The sequence below is a fragment of the Equus caballus genome, chromosome X, assembly GCF_041296265.1.
Source record: "Equus caballus isolate H_3958 breed thoroughbred chromosome X, TB-T2T, whole genome shotgun sequence".
Taxonomy (NCBI): Eukaryota; Metazoa; Chordata; class Mammalia; order Perissodactyla; family Equidae; genus Equus; species Equus caballus.
The window spans coordinates 7,009,541-7,030,148 of NC_091715.1; the positions used below are offsets into that span (position 1 = coordinate 7,009,541).

The 20,608-nt window shown below is 44.2% G+C and overlaps 1 protein-coding gene across 15 annotated transcripts in view; it reads left to right on the forward strand.

Annotated features, from left to right (window-relative positions):
- CLCN4 (chloride voltage-gated channel 4) overlaps positions 1-20,608 on the forward strand; it is a 68,424-nt gene that overhangs the window by 21,099 nt on the left and 26,717 nt on the right. For 11 of the 15 annotated variants that reach the window (XM_023634112.2, XM_023634113.2, XM_070257105.1 and 8 more), the window contains 4 exons: positions 9,683-9,837; positions 12,211-12,310; positions 16,408-16,595; positions 19,404-19,526. In XM_023634112.2, coding sequence (XP_023489880.1) covers positions 9,694-9,837; positions 12,211-12,310; positions 16,408-16,595; positions 19,404-19,526 — 555 coding nt within the window. In that variant the 5' untranslated portion in view covers positions 9,683-9,693. Of the gene's footprint in view, positions 1-9,346; positions 9,457-9,668; positions 9,838-12,210; positions 12,311-16,407; positions 16,596-19,403; positions 19,527-20,608 lie in introns of all 15 variants that reach the window. The other 4 variants (XM_070257107.1, XM_070257111.1, XM_023634109.2 and 1 more) reach the window with 2 other exon arrangements.

Sequence of the window (20,608 nt, forward strand, 5' to 3'; positions counted from 1 at the left end):
TTCAGGTCTTACATCTAAATCTTTAATCCATTTTGAACTGATATTTGAGTATGGTGTAAGATAGGGGTCCAATTTCATTCTTTTGCATGTGGATATCTAGTTTTCCCAGCGCCACTTGTTGAAGAGACTATCCTTTCCCTGTTGTGTGTCTTGGTGCCCTTGTTGAAGAACAGTTGACCATATATGCGTAGGTTTATTTCTGGGCTCTCTATTTTGTTCCATTGGTCTGTATGTCTGTCTTTATGACAGTACCATACAATTTTGATTAGTGTAGCTTTATAATATTTTGAAATCAGAAAGTGTGAAGCCTCCAGCTTTGTTCTTCCTTTTCAAGATTGCTTTGGCTATTTGGGGCCCTTTGTGGTTCCATATGATTTTTAGGATTGTTTTTTCTATTTCTGTAAAAAATGCCATTGGGATTTTTATAGGAATTGCAGTGAATCTGTATATCGCTTTGGGCAGTGTAGACATTTTAACAATATTAAGTCTTCCAGTCCATGAACATGGGATGTCTTCCCATTTATTTGTTGTCTAATTTCTTTCAGCCATGTTTTGTAGCTTTCAGCTTACAAATCTTTCATCTCCTTGGTTAAGTTTACTCCTAAGTATTTTTTTTTTCAGATTTTATTTTTCCTTTTTCTCCCAAAGCCCCCTGGTACACAGTTGTGTATTTTTTTAGTTGTGGGTCCTTCTAGTTGTGGTATGGGGGACGCCGCCTCAGCGTGGCTTGATGATTGGTGCCATGTCTGCGCCCAGGATTCGAACTGGCGAAACCCTGGGCCGCTGAAGTAGAGTGCATGGACTTAACCACTCGGCCACGGGGCCGGCCCCTATTCCTAAGTATTTTATTCTCTTTGATGCTATTGTAAATGGGATTGTTTTCTTAATTTCATTTTTGAGTTATTAGAGTATAGAAACACAACTGATTTATGTATATTGATTTTTAATTTTTTAATTATTTTATCTTATCTTTTTGAGGAAGATTAGCTCTGAGCTAACATCTGCTGCCAGTCCTCCTTTTTTTGCTGAGGAAGAATGGCCCTGAGCTAACATCCATGCCCATCTTCCTCTACTTTTTGTACGTGGGATGCCTACCACAGCATGGCTTGCCAAGCGGTGCCACGTCTGCACCCAGGATCCAAACCGGTGAACCCTGGGCCGCCGAAGCGGAATGTGTGCACTTAACCACTGCACCACCGGGCCAGGCCCTGTATATTGATTTTGTATTCTATACTTTACTGAATTTGTTTATGAGTTCTAACAGGTTTTTTTGTGGAGTTTTTAGGGCTTTCTTTATGTAAGATTGTGTCATCTGCGAACAGAGAATTTTACTTCCTTTCTAATATGGATGTCTTTGTCTTGCCCCATGTTTTCTCTGCATCTATTGAGATGATCGTGATTTTTATGCCTCATTTTGATAATGTAGTATATCACACTGATTGATTTGTGAATGTTGAACCATCCCTACATCCCTGAAATAAATCCCACTTGATCATGGTGTGTGATCCTCTTAATGTACTGTTATATTCTATTTGCTAATATTTTGTTGAGGAGTTTTGCATCTATGTTCATCAGCAATATTGGCCTGTGATTTTCCTTTTTTGTGTTGTCTTTGTTTGGTTTTGGTATCAGGGTAATGTTGGCCTCATAGAATAAGTTAGGAAACATCCTGATCTCTTCGAATTTTTGGAAGAGTTTGAGAAGGGTAGGTATTAAATCTTCTTTGAATGTTTGGTAGAATTCACCAGGGAAGCCATTTGGTCCTGGACTTTTCTTTTTTGGGAGGTTTTTGATTACTGTTTCAATCTCTTTACTTGTGATTGGTCTATTCAGATTCTCCGTTTTTTCTTGATTTAGTTTTAGGAAGTTGTATGAGTTTAGGAATTTATCCATTTCTTCTAGGTTATCCAATTTGTTGACATATAGCTTTTCATAGTATTCTCTTCTAATCTTTTGTATTTCTGTGGTATCCTTTGTAATTTCTCCTCTTTCATTTATAATTTTATTTACTTGATCCTTTTCTCTTTTTTTCTTAGTCTGGCTAAGGGTTTGTCAATTTTGTTTATTTTCTCAAAGAATCAGCTCTTAGTTTCATCGATCCTTTCTATTGTTCTTTTAGTCTCTATTTCATTTATTTCTGCTCTGATTTTTATTATTTCCCATCTTCTACTGACTTTGTGCTTTGTTTGTTCTTCTTTTTCTGGTTCTTTTAGGTGTAGTTTAAGATTACTTATTTGAGATTTTTCTTGTTTGTTGAGGTAGGCCTATGTTGCTATAAATTTCCCTCTTTGTACCACTTTTGCTGCATGCCATATGGGTTGACATGTTGTATTGTCATTTTCATTTGTCTCCAGGTGTTTTTTATTTCTTCATTGATCTAATGATTATTCAGTTGCATGTTGTTTAGTCTCCACATATTTGTGACTTTCCCAGCTTCTTTCTTTCTTTCTTTTTTAAAGGTTGGCACCTGAGCTAACATCTTGTTGCCAATCTTCTTTTTTTTCTTCTCCCCAAGCCCCCTAGTACATAGCTGTATATTCTAGTTGTGAGTGCCTCTGGTTGAGCTGTGTGGGATGCTCCCTCAGCATGGCTTGATGAACGGTGCCATGTCTGCACCCAGGATCAAAACCAGTGAAACCCTGGGCCACCGAAGTGGAGCGTGAACTCAACCACTTGGCCTTGGGGCTGGACCCTCAGCTTCTTTCTTGTAGTTGATTTCTAGTTTCACAGCATTGTGGTTGGAAAAGATACTTGATATGATTTCAATCTTCTTAAATTTATTGAAGCTTGCCTTGTTTCCCAACATATGGTCTGTCTTTGAGAATGTTCCATGTGACCTTGAGAAGAATGTGTATTCTGCTGTTTTTTGGATGGAGTGTTCTCTATATATCTGTGAAGTCCATCTGGTCCAGTGTTTCATTTAAGGCCACTGTTTCCTTGTTGACTTGCTGTCTGGATGATCTATCCATTGACGTAAGTAGGGTGTTGAGGTCCCTTACTATTATTATGTTGTTGTTAGTTTCTCTCTTTAAGTCTGTTAATAGTTGCTTTATGTATGTCGGTGCTCCTGTGTTAGGTGCATATATATTCATAAGTGTTATGTCCTCTTGATGGAGTGTCGTTTTTATCATTATATACTGCCCCTCTTTGTCTCTCATTATCTTTTTTATCTTTTATTTTTTTTAAAGATTAGCACCTGAGCTAACAACTGTTGCCAATCTTCTTTTTTTCCTGCTTTTTCTCCCCAAATCCCCCCAGTACATAATTGTATATTTTAGTTGTGGGTCCTTCTAGTTGTGGCATGTGGGACGCCACCTCAACGTGGCCTGATGAGTGGTCCCATGTCTGCACCCAGGATCCGAACCAGCGAAACCCTGGGCCGCTGAAGTGGAACCTGTGAACTTAACCACTCAGCCATGGGGCCAGCCCCTTTTTTATCTTGAAATCTACTTTGTCTGAGATAAGTATGGCTATGCTTGCCTTCTTTTCCTTGCCATTTGCTTGGAGTATTGTCTTCCATCCCTTCACTCTGAGCCTGTGTTTGTCTTTAGAGCTGAGGTGTGTTTTCTGGAGGCAACATATTATTTGTCTTGTTTTTTAATTGGTCTTGTTTTTTAATCCATCCAGCCACTCTGTGTCTTTTTATTGGAGAATTCCGTCCATTTACATTTAGAGTGATTAGTGATATACGAGGGCTTAATACTATTATTTTATCTCTTATTTTCAGGTTTTTCTATATTTCCATTGTTTCTTTTCCCTTGTATTTCTGAATGCCATTTCAGTTTGGTGGTTTTCTCAATTTTCTCTTTATTTATGATTTGTGAGTCTGCTCCGAATTTTTTGTTTTGTGGTTACCATGAGGTTTATATAAATGATCTCATATGGGGGCCAGCCCAGTGGCGTAGTGGTTAGTTTGCACACTCTGCTTTGGCGGCCTGGGGTTTATGGTTTTCGATCCTGGGCATGGACCTAGCACTGTCAAGCCATACTGTGGCAGCATCCCACGTGAAGTAGAGGAAGATTGGCACAGATGTTAGCTCAGCAACAGTCTTCCTCAAGCAAAAAGAGGAAGATTGGCAACAGATGTTAGCTCAGGGCCAATCTTCCTCACAAAAAGAAAAAATATTTATCTAATATATGAGATAGTCCATTCTCTGATACCCTCTTATCTCTATTAGCCTAAGCAGGTTCCATCCCTTTCCTCTTCCCCTTCTATGTTTTCATTGTCACAAATTATTCTTTTTTGTTTTCTGAGTTTGTGACTAAATTGAAGTGTTTATAGTAGTTTTTGATGCTTGCTTTCCCTTTATCTCTTACGTTATAATTCTTTGCTAACCTATTCTGATAGCTTCAGTTTTCTGATTTTGTTTACTTACCTCCTTGCTCAAAGCTTTGTAAACCTTTGCATTTCTTGTAAGGCAGATCTAGTGGTGATGAACTCCCTCAGCTTTTGTTTATCTGGGAAAGCTTTTATTTCTCTGTCATATCTGAAGGATGATTTCACTGAACAGAGTATTCTTGGCTGATAGCTTTTGTCTTTTAGTATTTTGAATGTATCATTCCATTCTCTCCTAGCCTGTAAGATTTCTGCTGAGAAATCTGCTGAAAGCCTGATGGGGGTTCCTCTATAGGTTATTTTCTTCTTTCTTGCTGCCCTTAATATTTTTTCTTTGTCATTGGCTTTTTTTTTTTAAAGAGTTTATTTTTCCTTTTTCTCCCCAAATCCACCCAGTACATAGTTGTATATTTTTAGTTGTGGGTCCTTCTAGTTGTGGCCTGTGGGACGCTGCCTCAGCATGGCTCGATGAGTGGTGCCAGGTCCTCACCCAGGATCCAAACTGGGCTGCCTAAGTGGAGCATGTGAACTTAACCACTTGACCACGGGGCCAGCCCATCATTGACTTTTGACAGTTTTAGTGTTATGTGCCTTGGAGAAGGTCTTTTTACATTGATGTAATTAGGGGTTATATTAGCTTTGTGTACTTGCATGTCCAATTCTTTCCCCAGATTTGGGAAGTTCTCAGCTATTATTTCTTTGAACAAGCTCTCTGCTCCTTACTCCCTTACTTCTCTTTCTGGGATAACTATAATCCTTATGTTACTTTTCCTAATTGAGTTGGATATTTCTAGAAGAATTTCTTCATTTTTTAAAAACTTACAGGGCTGACCTGGTGGTGTAATGATTAAGTTTGGTGTGCTCTGCTTCGGCAGCCCTGGTTCAAAGGTTTGGATCCTGGGTGTGGACCTACACCACTTGTCAGCCATGTTGTAGTAGTGACTCACATATAAAGTGGAGGAAGATTGGCAACACATTGTAGCTCAGGGCTAATCTTCCTTAGCAAAAAACATTAAAAAAATCTTAGTTGTCTCTTCTCCTCCACCTGAAGTCTTTCTAGGTTTCTGTCTTCGAGATCAGTAATTCTCTCCTTTATAAGGTCTGTTCTGTTTTTTTATGCTTTATACATTATTTTTTTTTATCTCATGTGTTCTTTATATCCAGAATTTCTGTTTGGTTTTTCTTTTAGAGCTTCAGGCTCTTTGGTGAAGTACTCCTTCTGTTCATTAATTTTATTCCTGAGCTCACTGAACTGTCTTTCTGAGGTTTTTTGTAACTCATTGAGTTCCTTTATGATGGCCATTTTGAATTCTCTGTCAGTTAGATTGTAATCTTCTGTGACTTCAGGTTTGGTTTCTGGGAGTTGGCATTTTCCTTCTGTTCTGCAATGTTACTGTAGTTCTTCATGGTGTTTGATGAATTGATCCTCTGCTGGTGCTTTTGTGGTAGTATCACCTTCTCTTATTTAGGTACAGCTTTGTTTACTTTGGATCTGGTCATCTGGGTCTCATGTTCCTCCACTGGCTCTCCACAGGCTCAGATGCTGCTGTCCCATGCACCACCTGTGCTGCTGTTCCCGGGTTGTCTTAGGATGCTGGTTGCCAGGGGTGGTGTGTTCATGGCAACCCGGGGACTTGTATACAGCCCCTGCTGCTGGTGGAGCTGGTGTCGAGGTTGTCACCACTGGGGGCTGAGTCACCAGTTCTGCTGTGGTTCCTGTTGCTTTTGGTTGCAGATTCCACCTGGCACCTCTGGGCGGGGGGCAGGGCCTGTTTTTTCTGTTTCTCCCTCATCTGCTCGTAGTTGTGCTGATCGGGCTGCTTTGCATTTGTGTGTGCCCAGCCACAGTCACTTGACAGGATGCCTTTGCATGGGCTGGGCCACCGCCTTTCAGTGGGTTGCACTCACATGGGCGGGGCTGCCACCGCTCCGCAAGCATTCACTCATGGGCCAGGCTGCCCCTGCCTCCACTCACAGTTGCGCTGGGTGCTGTGTGAGGATTGGCAACCTGTATTGCTTCCACCCAGGAGCAGGAGGGGGCCACTTCTCTAGTTCCACTGCTTCCTGGGGGTCCAGTCCACCTACCTTCAGATGTATAGCTGCATGGATCTCTCAGTCATCCTGTTGTGCTGTGTAGGGAATCCTCTGTTTAATGAATGTCTGTTTAGTTGTAACTTAGAGTTGAGAGACAAAGAACACCTCACTCCACCATGATGCTGACGTCACTCCTCCCTCCTGTCTTTCTTAATCTCAACCTCAGAAGTGATGTCACTACCTCCCTCTGGGGCCCCAGGGAAGCCCCTGATTAGATCTATAGGTTAGATCATGTTTATTTTCCTTTACCAATTATGTGTTTGATTTTCATGACCGTGACATGCTCCATACAAGCTTAAAGATGTAATTGTTTTACAGAGTGACTTTTTGTTTCAACCATTATTACCTGGAGTTGTTACTTGACTAGAGATTTGGTTAAATTTTAGGTAACACAAACTCCTTTTTAATAGAATGCCCAAGTCTCTGCAATTCTTCTATCTGCTGGCTCAGTTTTTCTCACACGGGCTCCCCATTGTGGGTCAACAGCCTGCTGTCTTATCTTTCCCATCAGAGGTTTTCTTTACCATATATAACACAAGGCTGTCACAGTACATCTTGTTTTTGTAGAAATGAGAATGAAATCTTTGCTTTCTAATTTTACTCCTTCCCTTTTATTATTGGTTGCTACTGACTTATGCAACATGATTCTTCCCTGGGTGCTCATCAACATGTATAGTTTTCAGCTTGGTATGGCTCAAACCTCGAACTCTCGAAGTTTTAAAACAGCTAAGTTGCTCAGATGGTCAATAAATTGATCACTATGGTCACTTTATTGCTTGTAAGGCAATCATTTTGCCCATAGTGACTTTTCAATTTGATTAAAATGCACTTTCATCAGGTCATGGTTGGGTCCTCCAGATATAAAAATACATAAAGCAATGAGAGAAGCCTGTGCTCAAATATTTTTATAACTACCCTTCACCTATTTAACCATCTATTCCAGCACTTTTGTGGTCCTTGTCCTATAATTCAAATTTCCATGCTCTTTGCCAAAGTAATTTTTATTTAGTGTGTATTCCAGCCTCTTGTCTTTGTAAGAATGTGGTATTTTTTCTGCTAACTGGTGGTGGGCAGTGGTCCTGCTGCAAAAGCATTTTCTGCATCTCAAATCAGCTCGTCTGTGATCTGTAAATCAGGCTCTGATAGTGGTATGACACGGAAGCTAGCTTGGTTTCTTTGTGATTATTTTCCAGACAAGGGGAGCCAGGATAGTGGGAGTGGAATTGTTATCGTAGGCAGGAAAGGAAGAAACCCTTGGCTATGCTACTGCCCTGGCAGCAGGAGCCCTTTTGACTGCATTTTAAGAAAAATTACAAGTGAGTGCCTGTGCCCAGAGCTGCTTGCCCCGGGCAGTGTGCCGCCAGCCTGGCGTGGCTCTCAGCTTGTATTAGTCTGTTCCGGCTGCTACAAAAAAATACCAAAGACCAGGTGGCTTATGAACTACAGATATTTATTTCTCACCGTTCTGGAGGCTGGACATCCAGGATCAGGGTGCCAGCACGATCAAATGAGGACCCTCTTCCCAGTCACAGACTTCTTGTTGTGTCCTCACATGGGGGAAGGGGCAAGGGGACTCAGTGGGATCTCTTCTTATGAGGGCACTGATCCTGTTATAGCATAGGGCCTCTACCCTCATGATCTAAGCACCTCCCAAAGGCCCCACCTCCTAATACCATCACATTGGGGGTTAGGATTTCAACATACAAATTTTTGGGGGACACAAACATTCAGATCATAGCGTGGCTCATGTGGCAGGTTGTCCTGCCTCCTTCTCCATCTCCATGGTGGCACCCCTGTGCGGAGAGCCACTGCCTTCTGCGTATTGCCTTGGCTCACACCAGTTAGGTAAAGTCTTGTCAGCATTTTCACTCTGCTGTTGTACATATTGAAAATCTGCAATGACAGCCACACAGGCTGTCTGCCTGCGTGGTCTTCTTTATCTCCCAGGAGAACCAGTTAGGGGTTTGGTTACAGTGATTTGATTTTGAGTGGTATGCTTCAACCGTGTTTGCCCCTCCAGCCCTCCCATTTTGACACGTTGGTTTTGCAGAACTTGAGATTTTTAAGAAATGTGTATGCTTGATCCTCGTTATCTGTGGTTCCGTAAGTGTGAATTTGCCTGTTTGCTAAAGTCTGTTTGTAACCCCCAAGTCAATACACGTGGCACTTTCCCGGTCCTTCACAGACATGTGCGTGTGCAGAGTGGCAAAAGGTTGAGTTGCCAGCAAGGCACATTCCTAGCTGAGGTGGAAGAAGGCAGCACGCTGCCATCTTGTTTCAGCTCTCAGGCCGTGAACAAGTGTCCTTTTCACAGTCTGTTTAGTAACATATTTTTCACATTGTTGCGCTTCTTTATTGGTAATTTTGTTGTTTACAATGGCCCTGAAATGCAGTGCTGGACTGCCTCTAGTGTTCCTAAGGGCAAGAAGGCTGGGAGGTCCCTGATGGAGAAAATATGTCTTAGATAAGCTTCCTTCAGGCACAAGTTACAGCACTGTTGCTCGTGAGTTCCATGTTAGTGAATCGACAAGATATATTCAGTAAGGTGTCTTTAAACAGAAACAGACATAACACAAGGTTACATACTGATCAATTGATGAAAATGTGGTGACCAGAGGCTCACAGGAACCTACCCCTGTGTTTCTTTTAGGGCTGGTGCTTCAGTATTGACTAATTTGGTGTTCATGGTGACTTTGTAGAACATAGCTACCGCACATAGCCAGAATTGACGGTGCTATGGACTAAATGTCTGTGTCCCCCCAAAATTCCTATGTTGAAACCTAATCCCCATTGTGAGCGTATTAGGAAGTGGGGGCTTTGGGAGGGGATTCGGTCGTGAGGGCTGAGCCCTCAAGAATGGAATTAAGTCCCCCTTATAAAAGAGACCCCAGAGAGCTCCCTTGCCCCCTCCACCAGGTGAGGACACAGTGAGAAGAGGGCCGTCTATGAACTTTCTGGAAATTGGGCCCTCGCCAGACGTTGAATCTGCTGGCACCTTGATCTTGCACTTCCTGGTCTCCAGAACCGTAAGAAATAAATTTCTGTTGTTTATAAGCCACACAGTCTATGGTGTTTTTGGTACAGCAGCCCAAACGGACTAGGACACACTATATATATATTTCATTACAGCAGAGAGATACCTATGCTGAAATAATTCTTTCTTATACAAGAAAAGGGTACATGTGGATTATTCTGCTGTGTCTGTGCAGATGTCCTGCTAACACGTTTTTAACCACAGGTTTTCTCTGCCAGGGGTAACTAGCATGGTCAATGCAGGAGCGATGAGTGGCTCTGGAAACCTGATGGATTTCCTCGATGAGCCATTCCCTGATGTGGGGACGTATGAGGACTTCCACACCATCGACTGGCTGAGGGAAAAGTCTCGGGACACCGACAGACACAGAAAGGTAGGTGGTGACATGTGGAAGGGGATCCCCTCAGTGGCTGGGCTTTGCTTTCACTGGACAGTTCTGGAGCTGGTGCTTAGGTTCCCATGTCATGTTCTGAACTAGGTTCTGAAGAAGAGAAGGGCTAGTGGGAGAGGCAGAGGCATGGACAGATCATTATAATACCAGGTGCTCTGGGTGGGAGGCTGTGTCATACAGAGGTGTGGTATGGAAGGTAATGAGGGGACTCTGGAACCAGACAAAGTGAGTACATCCTGCCCTTGACACCTTCAGGCTGGATGACTTTTTGGGTTGCCATTTCTGGACCCCATCTTCTCATCTGTAAGGATGGAGGTAATTATAGCTGAGGAATAAATGAGGTTGTGTGTGTACGAAAGCACATGTTATAGTGCCTGGCATCTAGTTGGCAATCAATATATATTTTAATAGGCAACAATAAAGTTATGTATTAAGTGCTAGGGGATAATTTAGGAGGGATGGTTAGGGAAGGGTTTTCTAGAGGGTGACATTTCAGTTGGGTCTTGAAGCATGACTAAGAGTTTGCTAGGCAGAGAAAGGGGAAAGGATTCTAAAATCAGGAATGGCCCTTTTTTAAGTCACAGAGGCATGAAAGAGCATGGCACATGTGGGCAGGTCAGGGAGCTCTGAGGTCTGTGGAGGATTCATGGAAGGGGAGGAATAGAGATGAGTCTGGCACCATGGGCAGTGGGGCCACACTGGGAATGATGGCCAGAATACAAGAAAGATGCATTGCAAAGCGAGAAACAGGAAGCTTGGAAATTAGCTCAGGAGGAAGAGCAAGAAGGTCTGACAAAGGGTAGTGCAGTGCAGGTGGAGAGAGGCTCAGGGTCAGGAGGTATTCAAACAAGCCACTGACGGGATTTGAGAGGGGGTGTTGGGGTCAGGAGGGGAGTGGAGTCAAGGATGACACCCTGGCTGTCGGCAGAAGGGCATGATGTCCTGTCATGAGTTCTGTTCCAGCTGCTTGGTGTTTGAGCTGTTTGTCCAGCCTGCAGCTGGGGGTGGTCGGCAGGTGGAGAGAACTCTGTGCAGTTCAAGGGCGAGGTCAGGGCTGCGCTAGAGAATGAGGGATCCTTGGCATGCGAGTGGTGCTGAAGCTTTAGAAGTGGCCACAGTAGCCTGGGTGTATAGAGGGAGAGAAGTAAGAAGGCAATTAGGACCCTGGGCAATGCCCGGATTTACTAGGTACAGTGGGAGGTAGATGGGGAGCCAGTGACGGACACTCAGACGAAGCAGGTGGAGGTGAAAGAGGGGAACCAGCAAAGAGTGGGCACAAGTGAAAGGAGGAGAGAGTGGCGAGGTCAGGGCTGCTAACCACGTCCCCCTCCATGGAGAGGTAAAGTAGGAGTCGAACCAACAGTGTGGGGGGCTGTCGGTGACCTCAGGGAGAGCAGCTTCACAGTAGGATGAGGAGTGACATTGAGAGTGGGACCGTGTCACATCATTTCACACGGTTGGCCGGGAAAGGAGGAAGAGAGATGTGTAGGGAGGGAGGCAGAGTCCAGAGGATGGCCCAGCCCTTGGCTCCAACCTGGAGGACTGTGGGAGATGGGGCAGCCTTCGCTCTGGAGCAGGGGCTGAAGCGTGGCCGTCGGCTCGGTTCTTGTAAGTTGTTTGAGTGGAACACAGCCACGCCCGTTCATGCACACATTCTTTATGGCTCCTTTTGTGCTCCACCAGCAGAGGTGAGTAGTTGTGACAGAGGCCATCTGACCTGCAGAGCCGAGGATATATACTTTCTGTCCCTTTATAGAAAATGTTTGTCAGCCCTGCTCCAAAGGCTTATGAGGGCAATGATAATCTCAGAGGAATGTAGGATTCCGTTAACACGGGGAGGCGAAGGGGCGTTCTTCCAATGTGTGTAGACATCTCCATCTGCCTGGGAATCGTGATCCATGCCAGCTCATTCAGAGTGCTTGCCGTTAACATTTACCCTTGAAAACAACAGAAGGAAATGAAGTCTTTGTTGAAGAGGTTCTTTTGTGAACAGACCTTACAATGTAAGTTCAAATAGTAATTCTTATTCAAAATGGTGACACCCAATCGCTGTCTCCTTTCAGAATGGCCTTTGAATAATCAAAGATCAAATCACACTTAGTAAGTTTTTTTAATTAAGTGAATTTTTTGGGATTCTAATTCTTTGGAGACTGCTCTGGCATCTTTGTAGTTCTCTGAACTAGAAAGCCCATGTTATCATCACGGTGGGTAACTGAAGGATGACGTGAGTGGGAATTTGGTTGCTTAATAACATTAGTTTTCTCAATCACCTTTTTCCAGAGGAAACAGTTTCAGGGAAGGAAGCAAGAATTAGAAAATGTATCCAGATCAACGACTGCGTCTTTTTGTTTCTAGATAACCAGCAAAAGCAAGGAGTCCATATGGGAGTTCATCAAGAGTTTGCTGGATGCCTGGTCAGGATGGGTGGTGATGCTGCTCATCGGCCTGCTGGCGGGTACGTGGAAGGCCACGCAGTCCTCCCGGGGCCGAGCTGGAGGGGCTGGAACCCAGTGCCGACTGTTTGGGATGAAGGTCTGAAAATGGCGTGCTTCTCTTTCACCCACGCAGCGGATTGATTACTTGAAATATCTAAGAGCAAAATACACGACCCTACATTTAACATAAAATCTATCACCCAGAAGGCAAGACCCCAAGGCATGGCCGAGTGCGGTCATTGGCGAGCTGTAGTTATAGAGCTGGGCTGCCCTGTCCACGCAGCACGAAGGTTAATGCCATACTGGCTTTTATCGATAGCACACATTTTATATTCTATAGAACTTGGTTGTGTAGAAGGCAAGAGAATATGGGAAAGTTTTGATCTCTAATAATAAAACACCATGTGAGAGTAGCCTTTATACTGGTAGGCCCTGGAAGGAATTATAAACATCCTGAGACACTGAAAATAATGCGAGACACCCGCAGGATCTGAGGTGGACCCTGGGGGAATACCTCCAGCCTATGCATCGTCCTGACCCTCAGGGACTCTGCGTCCTTCATTTTCAGAATTCCGACATCATGCCTGTGAGCAGGAGATGTTTCCAGAGTGAATGGACAAATATCTGGAGGGGAAATTTGCCCTTTTAATATCAAGCACACCAGCTCTCTATGGAAATTGTTTCCTGAAACTTATTTCCTTTTAGCAGGCTGTGAAGGTTAATGTGTAAGAATAAAAGTGTGAGCACGCTAAAGAGATTCTCTTAATAAAAATCCCCTACCTATAATAACATAATAGTAATGGTCATAGGATTGATCAGAGAATGACTATAACAGGGCATAGATACGAATTTTGTGATTTCCGCTCGCTCTTTCATTTAGTCCATATGCGATTGTAGGAGGGGCTCGGTTGCCCGGGAGGGGCTCCATCTGTCTTGGCATGTCACACAGAGCCAAGAGGAGTGCGTCAGGAAGAATCCTGGTCACAGCAGCTGTCCATCCACTTCTCCCATTCTATCCTTCCTCTCCCAGTGGCCTTCCCAGTGCATAAAGGCAGTAACGTTACTGTACCGTGTCCTTATTCTTGATTCCTAGGAAGGTGAAATAAATAGGGAAAATGAAGAAATCTGGAATAGATGTTCTGGCGTCTTGCTGGAGTAAACAGCGCAGCATAGGTTTATTGATTAATCTAAGAGCCCCATTGGGCTGTTAACAAATCTCATATTGACCACTTGGCTTCAGTATCAACCCAATTTCCATCAGTTCTTTCAGGAAGAATCACCTGGGGGATTAAAAAAAAAATCTATTGCTGCCTGGGCTTCAGTGAAATGGTATCCCTGGAGATGATGCCTTAGCATTGAGTAAAGGCCTCCTTCTCTTCCTCCCAGCCCCCGCCACCTGTGATTCCAATGTGCAGCCGGGGGTGAGAACCACTGGAGAAGGGTGATCCTGTGGACACATCCGCAAAAGAATATAGGAGGAAGGCAAGAATGGGATGATACTGACATGAAGGTGGCTGAAGTATTCTTTTGATCTGGATGTACCTGGAAGGGAAAGCCAGCAAAGTGTGCCCTGTTCATTTTCCCGATCCCCAGCTGGTCTAACGGTGGAGAGGACTCAGGGATCTCACTGCCTGGCCCGTCATCTTCTCAGTGGCACCCCGGACATTATATTCTGACTCTCAAGATAGAGAAGCCCAAGCAAGGTCCACTCTGCAGGGCATTGATCAGAAGGCTCCACTAGGTGTCACTGTTGTTCCACGGAACGAAGCTGAGATTCCCAGCACTGTCTGAAGCAGAGTCAGCCAGGAAGATTGGGTGTGGGCTAACAGTGATTATGAATGAATGAATAACAGTGGAATTTGGGGTGATCATTAGGTCTTGCCACTGGATATCTGCAGGACCCCTCCCTCACCTTCTTTAGGTCTTTGTTCAAATGTCATCTTCCGCCTCAGGCATTTCCTGACCACCTTTTATAAAAGTACATCTGCCCTCCTCAGCCTCATGCCCGTCACCCACTGTGTGTATGCGTGTACATGTGTACGTATCTATGTTTGTAACAGCTGTATCGAGATATAATTCACAAACCATACAATTCAAGCAGTTAAAGTGTACAATTCAGTGGTTTTTAATATATTCACGGAGTGGTGCAACCACAGCCACGATCAATTTTAGAACATTTTCATCAGCCCCCAAAGAACCTCTGTACCCTTTAGCTATCAAGCGCCGGTGTTCCCAGCCGTCTCTCAGCCCTAGGCAACCACTAATCTACCTTCTGTCTCTCTATATTTGTCTCTTCTGGGCATTCCATATCAATGGAATCATACAGTATGCAGTCTTTTGTGACTAGCTTCTTTCACTCAACATGCTATTTTCAGGGTTCGTCCATGCTGTAGCGCGTGTCAGTACTTCATTCCTTTCTGTTGCCAAATGCTGTTCCATTGTGGAGATAGACCACCTTTTGTTTTTCCATTCCGCAATTGATGGGCATATGGGTTGTTTCCACATTTTGGCTGTTGTAAATAATGCTGCTGTGAACATTTGCGTACAGGTCTTTGTGTGGACATATGTTTTCATTTCTCTTGGGTATATACCTAGGAGTAAAATTGGTTGGTCAGATGGTAACTCTGTTTACCTTTTTGAGCAACTGCCGGTCTGTTTTCCAAAGTGGCCGCACCACTGTAACGTGCTGTGTTTTTCTCTCTAGCACCTATCACCTTCTAATGGTGCCCCCAGTTTATTTACTTATTTTTGTCTAGTGCCTTTCTCCCCCATGAGGTGCAATTCCACAAAGACAGGGACTTGAGTCTCCTTTGTTCATTGCCATAACCCCAGGGCAAAGAATGCTGACTGGCACATAGTAAGTAGGTGCTCAATAAATATCCCTTGAGTTAAAGGATGGGCCTGAGTTTCCTGATTTTCATTATTTATTGCACTCATACATTCAACATGGATATAGAGTTCCAACTAGATACCTGACATGGATACATCAACGGACAAGGCAGATGGCCTTTGTCCACTTAGAGTGGACACAGGGTCTGGACGTCTGGCTTGACCCCTACCGTGGCACGCAAACCAGACAACAAAATCTTTCTTCCCTGCTGATAGACTAGTGGGAGTGTGTCTATACAGCTAACCATGACATCAGGGTGTGGGGATTAGTCATGGAAAGAGATGAGGCTGGAGAGACACAAGGGGCCAGCTGTGGGAGTCTGTGACGTGTTGAGGATTCAGGTGTTCTCCCAAGAAGAATGGGCAGCTTCCGATGTAAGAGGAGGAGAGCAGGGAGGGGTGGGCCCTGGTGCAGGTATGTGGATGCCTGGTGTGGATGCAGGTGGGGAATTGATATTGTAATAAAGATCCAGTAACAGTTTGAAAACTGTAGTAACCTGAAAGTATTTCCTGCCTTCCTAAAAGACTGGAATAAGTTATTCTAGAAAGGGACTCAAGGTAGCCTCCTGTAGCCCACGAAACCCTCTATTTTATCCCACTTCTATTGGCCTTTAAAGTAGTTATTTACTTAGATAGATCCACAATCCCTTATCCATAATTTTAAAAATCCAGAAAGTTCTATGAAGTGAGATTTTCCAAGTTTGGTTCCCATTTGGTGGTAAAACCTTAGTTAAATAACAAGGCTGTTGTAGTTGTCACACCTCCCTTTTGTCCGAATTGTCATGTTTCCTTGAGCAACATTAACGGATGTGACCCCAGCATCCTGCCCCAGAAGCTGCTGAGGGCTTAGGTCACTTAGTGGGCGTGCAGACCCTGTTTCTAAACTTTGGAAGATGTGATCTTGAAAGCTGCCCGGCTCCGGTGGCTTGTGGCGAGTGAAGAACTGCGTGTCTCTCTCCTGCTTGATTTAAGCTACCCGAGGACCCACATATCATTGGCCTTTGTATCTCCTTGGACTCGGCACTGCCTTGCCCACACCATAAATGCTCAGGGGATTTCACAATTAATGAAAGAAGCTTCCTATCTAAGTGGCAGCCCTCAGCAAGTGTATCTCCTCCTCAGGTGCGTGGCCTTCCTGGCCCATGGGCTCCCTCGTTGGCCCCATGTCGTGTTCTCATCGCATCATCCAGGGGCGATTCCTCTATGTGGCTCTTGCTGTTTCCTCCAGGCACCTTGGCTGGGGTCATCGATCTCGCTGTCGACTGGATGACTGACCTGAAGGAGGGGGTCTGCCTGTCTGCCTTCTGGTACAGCCATGAGCAGTGCTGCTGGACTTCCAACGAGACCACTTTTGAGGACAGGGACAAGTGTCCCCTGTGGCAGAAATGGTCGGAGCTGCTGGTGAATCAGTCAGAGGTGGGTTGCTGGGCAGCGTCCAGGGGTGCTTTGGAACGCCGCTGGGCGTTTGGGGAATGTCCCGTTTCACCTTCAAGTGTCTGTTCTGCTCATCGTCCAGGCTTCATACTAGTATGGCTTGGCTTTTTCTAGCTCTAATGTTCAAACTTCAGTTGGAAAGCCCTTCCCCACTGTTTCATGTGCACGGTACATGTATATATTTTTTTAAAGTGTTTATTTTTCTTACCAAGAGTGGTTTGTTGATCATGCTGAAGAAATAGGCTTGATTTTTATACCTTCTAATAAGGCAAAAAGATGTCTTTTTTTTTAAATAGCAGCTTTAGTGAGATGTAATTCACATTCCATATAGTTTGCCCATTTAAAGTGTACAATGCAGTGGCTTTTAGAATATTCACAGAGTGGTGCCACCATCGCCACTATCTAAGTTTAGAGCATCTTCATACCCCAAGAGAAACCTTGTATCCATTAGTAGTCACTCCCCATTCCCTCCAACCCACCAGCCCTAAGCAACCACTAATTTATTTTCTGTCTCTACAGATTTGCCTATTCTGGACATTTGATATAACTGCAATTATACAATATGTGGCCTTTGGTGTCTGACTTCTTTCACTTAGCATACTGTTTTTCGGGTTCATTCATTGTTGTAGCATGAATTGGTACTTCATTCCTTTTTGAGGCTGAAGAATTTTCCATTGTGTGGGTAGACCACATTTTATTTATCCATTCATCACTTGATGGACATCGGTTGCTTCCACTTTTGCACTATTATGAATGATTTTGTTTTGAACATTTGTGTACAAGTTTTTGTGTGGACACAGGTCTTCATTCTCTTGCGTAGATACGTAGGAGGAGAATTGCTGAGTCACATGGTAATTCTATGTTTAACTGTTTGAGGAGCCGCCAGACTGTTTTCCAAAGTGATGGCACGATTTTACATTCCTACCAGCAGCATAGGAGGGTTCCATTTTAGCCACATCCTCATCGACACTTGTTATTGTCTGTTTTCGATTATAGCCATCTAGCAGGTGTAAAGTGGGCTCTCATTGTGATTTAAGTTATCTTCCAATGCATTTTATGAGCGCATTGCAGAGGGTGTTTCTGGGCCTTCTGTGACGGGAATGTCCCAGGCACAGGGGCTCTAGTGGGGCATCACAGACTGGGGTGCTTGCCTTCATGGCACTTAGTGCTTCAGATCTGTATAAAAATCTTAGTTCAGGAAAAGGGTTAACTTCTAACTGAATTCAGTGGTTACCACGACTATGGGTCATTGACAGATCAGAACCCCAGGTGAGGGGAAGCTAGGTTGCCAAGATTCACATTAGGGGTAACGTGAGGACTGTTGAAGCTAGAACTGTTCTTGAGAGATAGATGTAATCGATTTATACATCTCCTCCGGCCCCCACTTTTTTTTTGCCAGATTGGCTTACCACAGCTGAAGCTATTTGGAATGCACTTGGCCATCTTGCTAAACCTCTTTCTCAGTGGAATTGAAAATTAAGTCCTTGAAATCTCAGAAGTAGGCGGGGGTCTTGAAATCTCACACGTTCTCAGTGCTCTCCATTACTTCCAGAAATAAATTCTCTACTTGGGTTGATGGGAGTGGGCAGGCGAAATTGGCTGGGCGCCATATTTTATTCCTTCTCTCCTACTTGCAATATGTTGGTTTTTTTTTTTGGAATTATGGCCCCGAATATGACTTTTCAACCATTTCTAAGATTTATACTTTGAATTGAAGAATTACTGTTAGCAAGAGTGAGAAGTTATTTTTAGTCTCACAACAGTACATTTTTAAGTAGGCAAAATGTATTCCTCAGTCTGATTTCTCACCACATAGGGTGTGAATATATGTGAGTGTAAAGGCCAGAGCAGTCTCCTGGAACGTGTTTTTGCATTTAATAGATGCACATGGGGCCGTGTCCATGGCCTGACTTGTAGGTGACCCCGCTTTCCTTCCCCGCTTCACTTGAGTATTCCAGATGGTGACAAGAAGAGGAGGCCTGGGAAATGTGATCTCTACCCCGCAGACCAGGTCCTCAGCGTGAGAGACCCCAGACTATGCGTTCGGTTCGGAAAGCATTCTCCACACATCAGATAATTTGGAATAAATGGCTCAGTGAATTATTCTGAAGGAGATGATCAAGTTTTCCCCTCTGAAAGGGCTTCTCAAATGTTAGCCTGCATCGGAATCCCCTGGAGAGCTTGTTGAAACACATGTTGCCGGGCCCCCTCCAGAGCGTCTGCCGCAGCGGCTCTCGGCGGGGCCTATGACTCTGCATTTCCAGCACACGCCCAGGTGATGCTGCTGCTGGTCCGGGGACCACATTTGAGTGGCAGTAATTCTAAAATCCGGTCCCCACCTTGCTCATTGGCAATGCTGCTGCTTGCTACGCATGGATGTGGCCTTAAGGAAAGCTAGGAGAGGTCGATCCACTCCAGACAAGACAAAAGAAACCTTCCAGGGTCTCGAAGGCAGAATTTTCTGCATCACACCTTTCATTAACTGTAGTGCAAGTGGTGGTTAAAACCAAGTGTCGTTCACGGTTTCCGTGCCTTCCGAGATCTCGCCTGGAAGAAGCTATGTGTTAACAGCTCCTGGAGAAATACCCGGTGCTGGGTTTCTGTGTACCGACTGTAACAATAGCAACAGCTGATAGAAGCAAGGCTGGCCTTTTGGTTGACACAGGACCGGGAGAGAAGCTGTCCGGTCCCATCAAAGCTGCCGCTCTGTCAGTGGAGGGGGCGGGGGGCCGAGTTGCTTGGGTCTGTGATGGCTCACGTGTTCTTTCTTGTTTGGTGTCTGTCGTTTAGGGGGCCAGTGCTTACATTCTGAATTACCTAATGTACATCCTGTGGGCGTTGCTGTTTGCATTTCTGGCTGTCTCCCTGGTGCGCGTATTTGCGCCATACGCCTGTGGCTCTGGTATACCAGAGGTGAGTGGTGGCTGAATTTCTTTTGTGCCAATGATAAGCATAGCAAATATTTATGTAGCATTTATGTGTCAAGCACAGTTCCATGCATTTGACATCTGTTAACACACTTAGTCCTTACAATGAGCCTGTGAAGTAGGTACTGTTATTCTTAATTTGCTAGTTGAGGAAACTGAAGCACAGAGAGGTTAAGTACCTTGCTCAAGGCCACTAAGCTGGTAAGCTAGGAGTTGAACCCGTTCCGGCTTCAGGATTTATGCTCTGTATTCGGGATTTATGCTCTATTACTCCTCAGATGATTAAATTCTTGTCTTTGCAAACCAGGCATAATTCTTAAAGCATGTGGAATCTAAGTTCATTAACCATACCCATAAACATGGCACTTTAGTAACTTGTACGTGCATCTATGATGTAACGTGAAAAGACAATAGTGGAGGTTTCTTGCTCAGAAAGTTGACTGCTGAGTAAATTCCCTTAGGACTAGACTCCCCTGCCACATGTTGCTTTTCTGGTGACACGGTAATAGCAAGCTTTAAAACACTGAATTCCACATTCAGTACATGCTCTGTGAATGCCCGCCTGTGAGTTTAGAGTTCTTATAAATATTTTTCAGCACTTTCATGTAACCAAAGTATGCAGGAAGTGACCTCAGCGATCAAGAGGAATGCCTGGGACTAAACTTCAAATCTAGGACCATCTACTGGGTAGAATAACGATAATTGAGCTAATTCCCCAAAAGCCCAGACAGTGAAAATTTTAGCCAGAAATAATTTTAAAAGTTTTCATATTATCTCTACAATCAGTGCAGTTCAGTTCTCCTTCAAGTTCGTGCTTCAGCAACACCCGTAGGCAGTGGAGACGGTGACTTTAAAGATGTGACCAATTATGGGAGTGGAGCCACGTTGGTCCCTGCTGCCCTGCACCCACACTCTGGTCCAGGCAGTTCATGGAAAGGGCTAGAGTCATTGAAAGATTGTCAAAAGAAAAGTTCAACATTGTCTTGCTTCAGGAAAGAGAAAAAAACCCACAATATGTTACGCTGAATTTTTGATGGTTTATATTAACATATTGCTGCAGGAACCTGG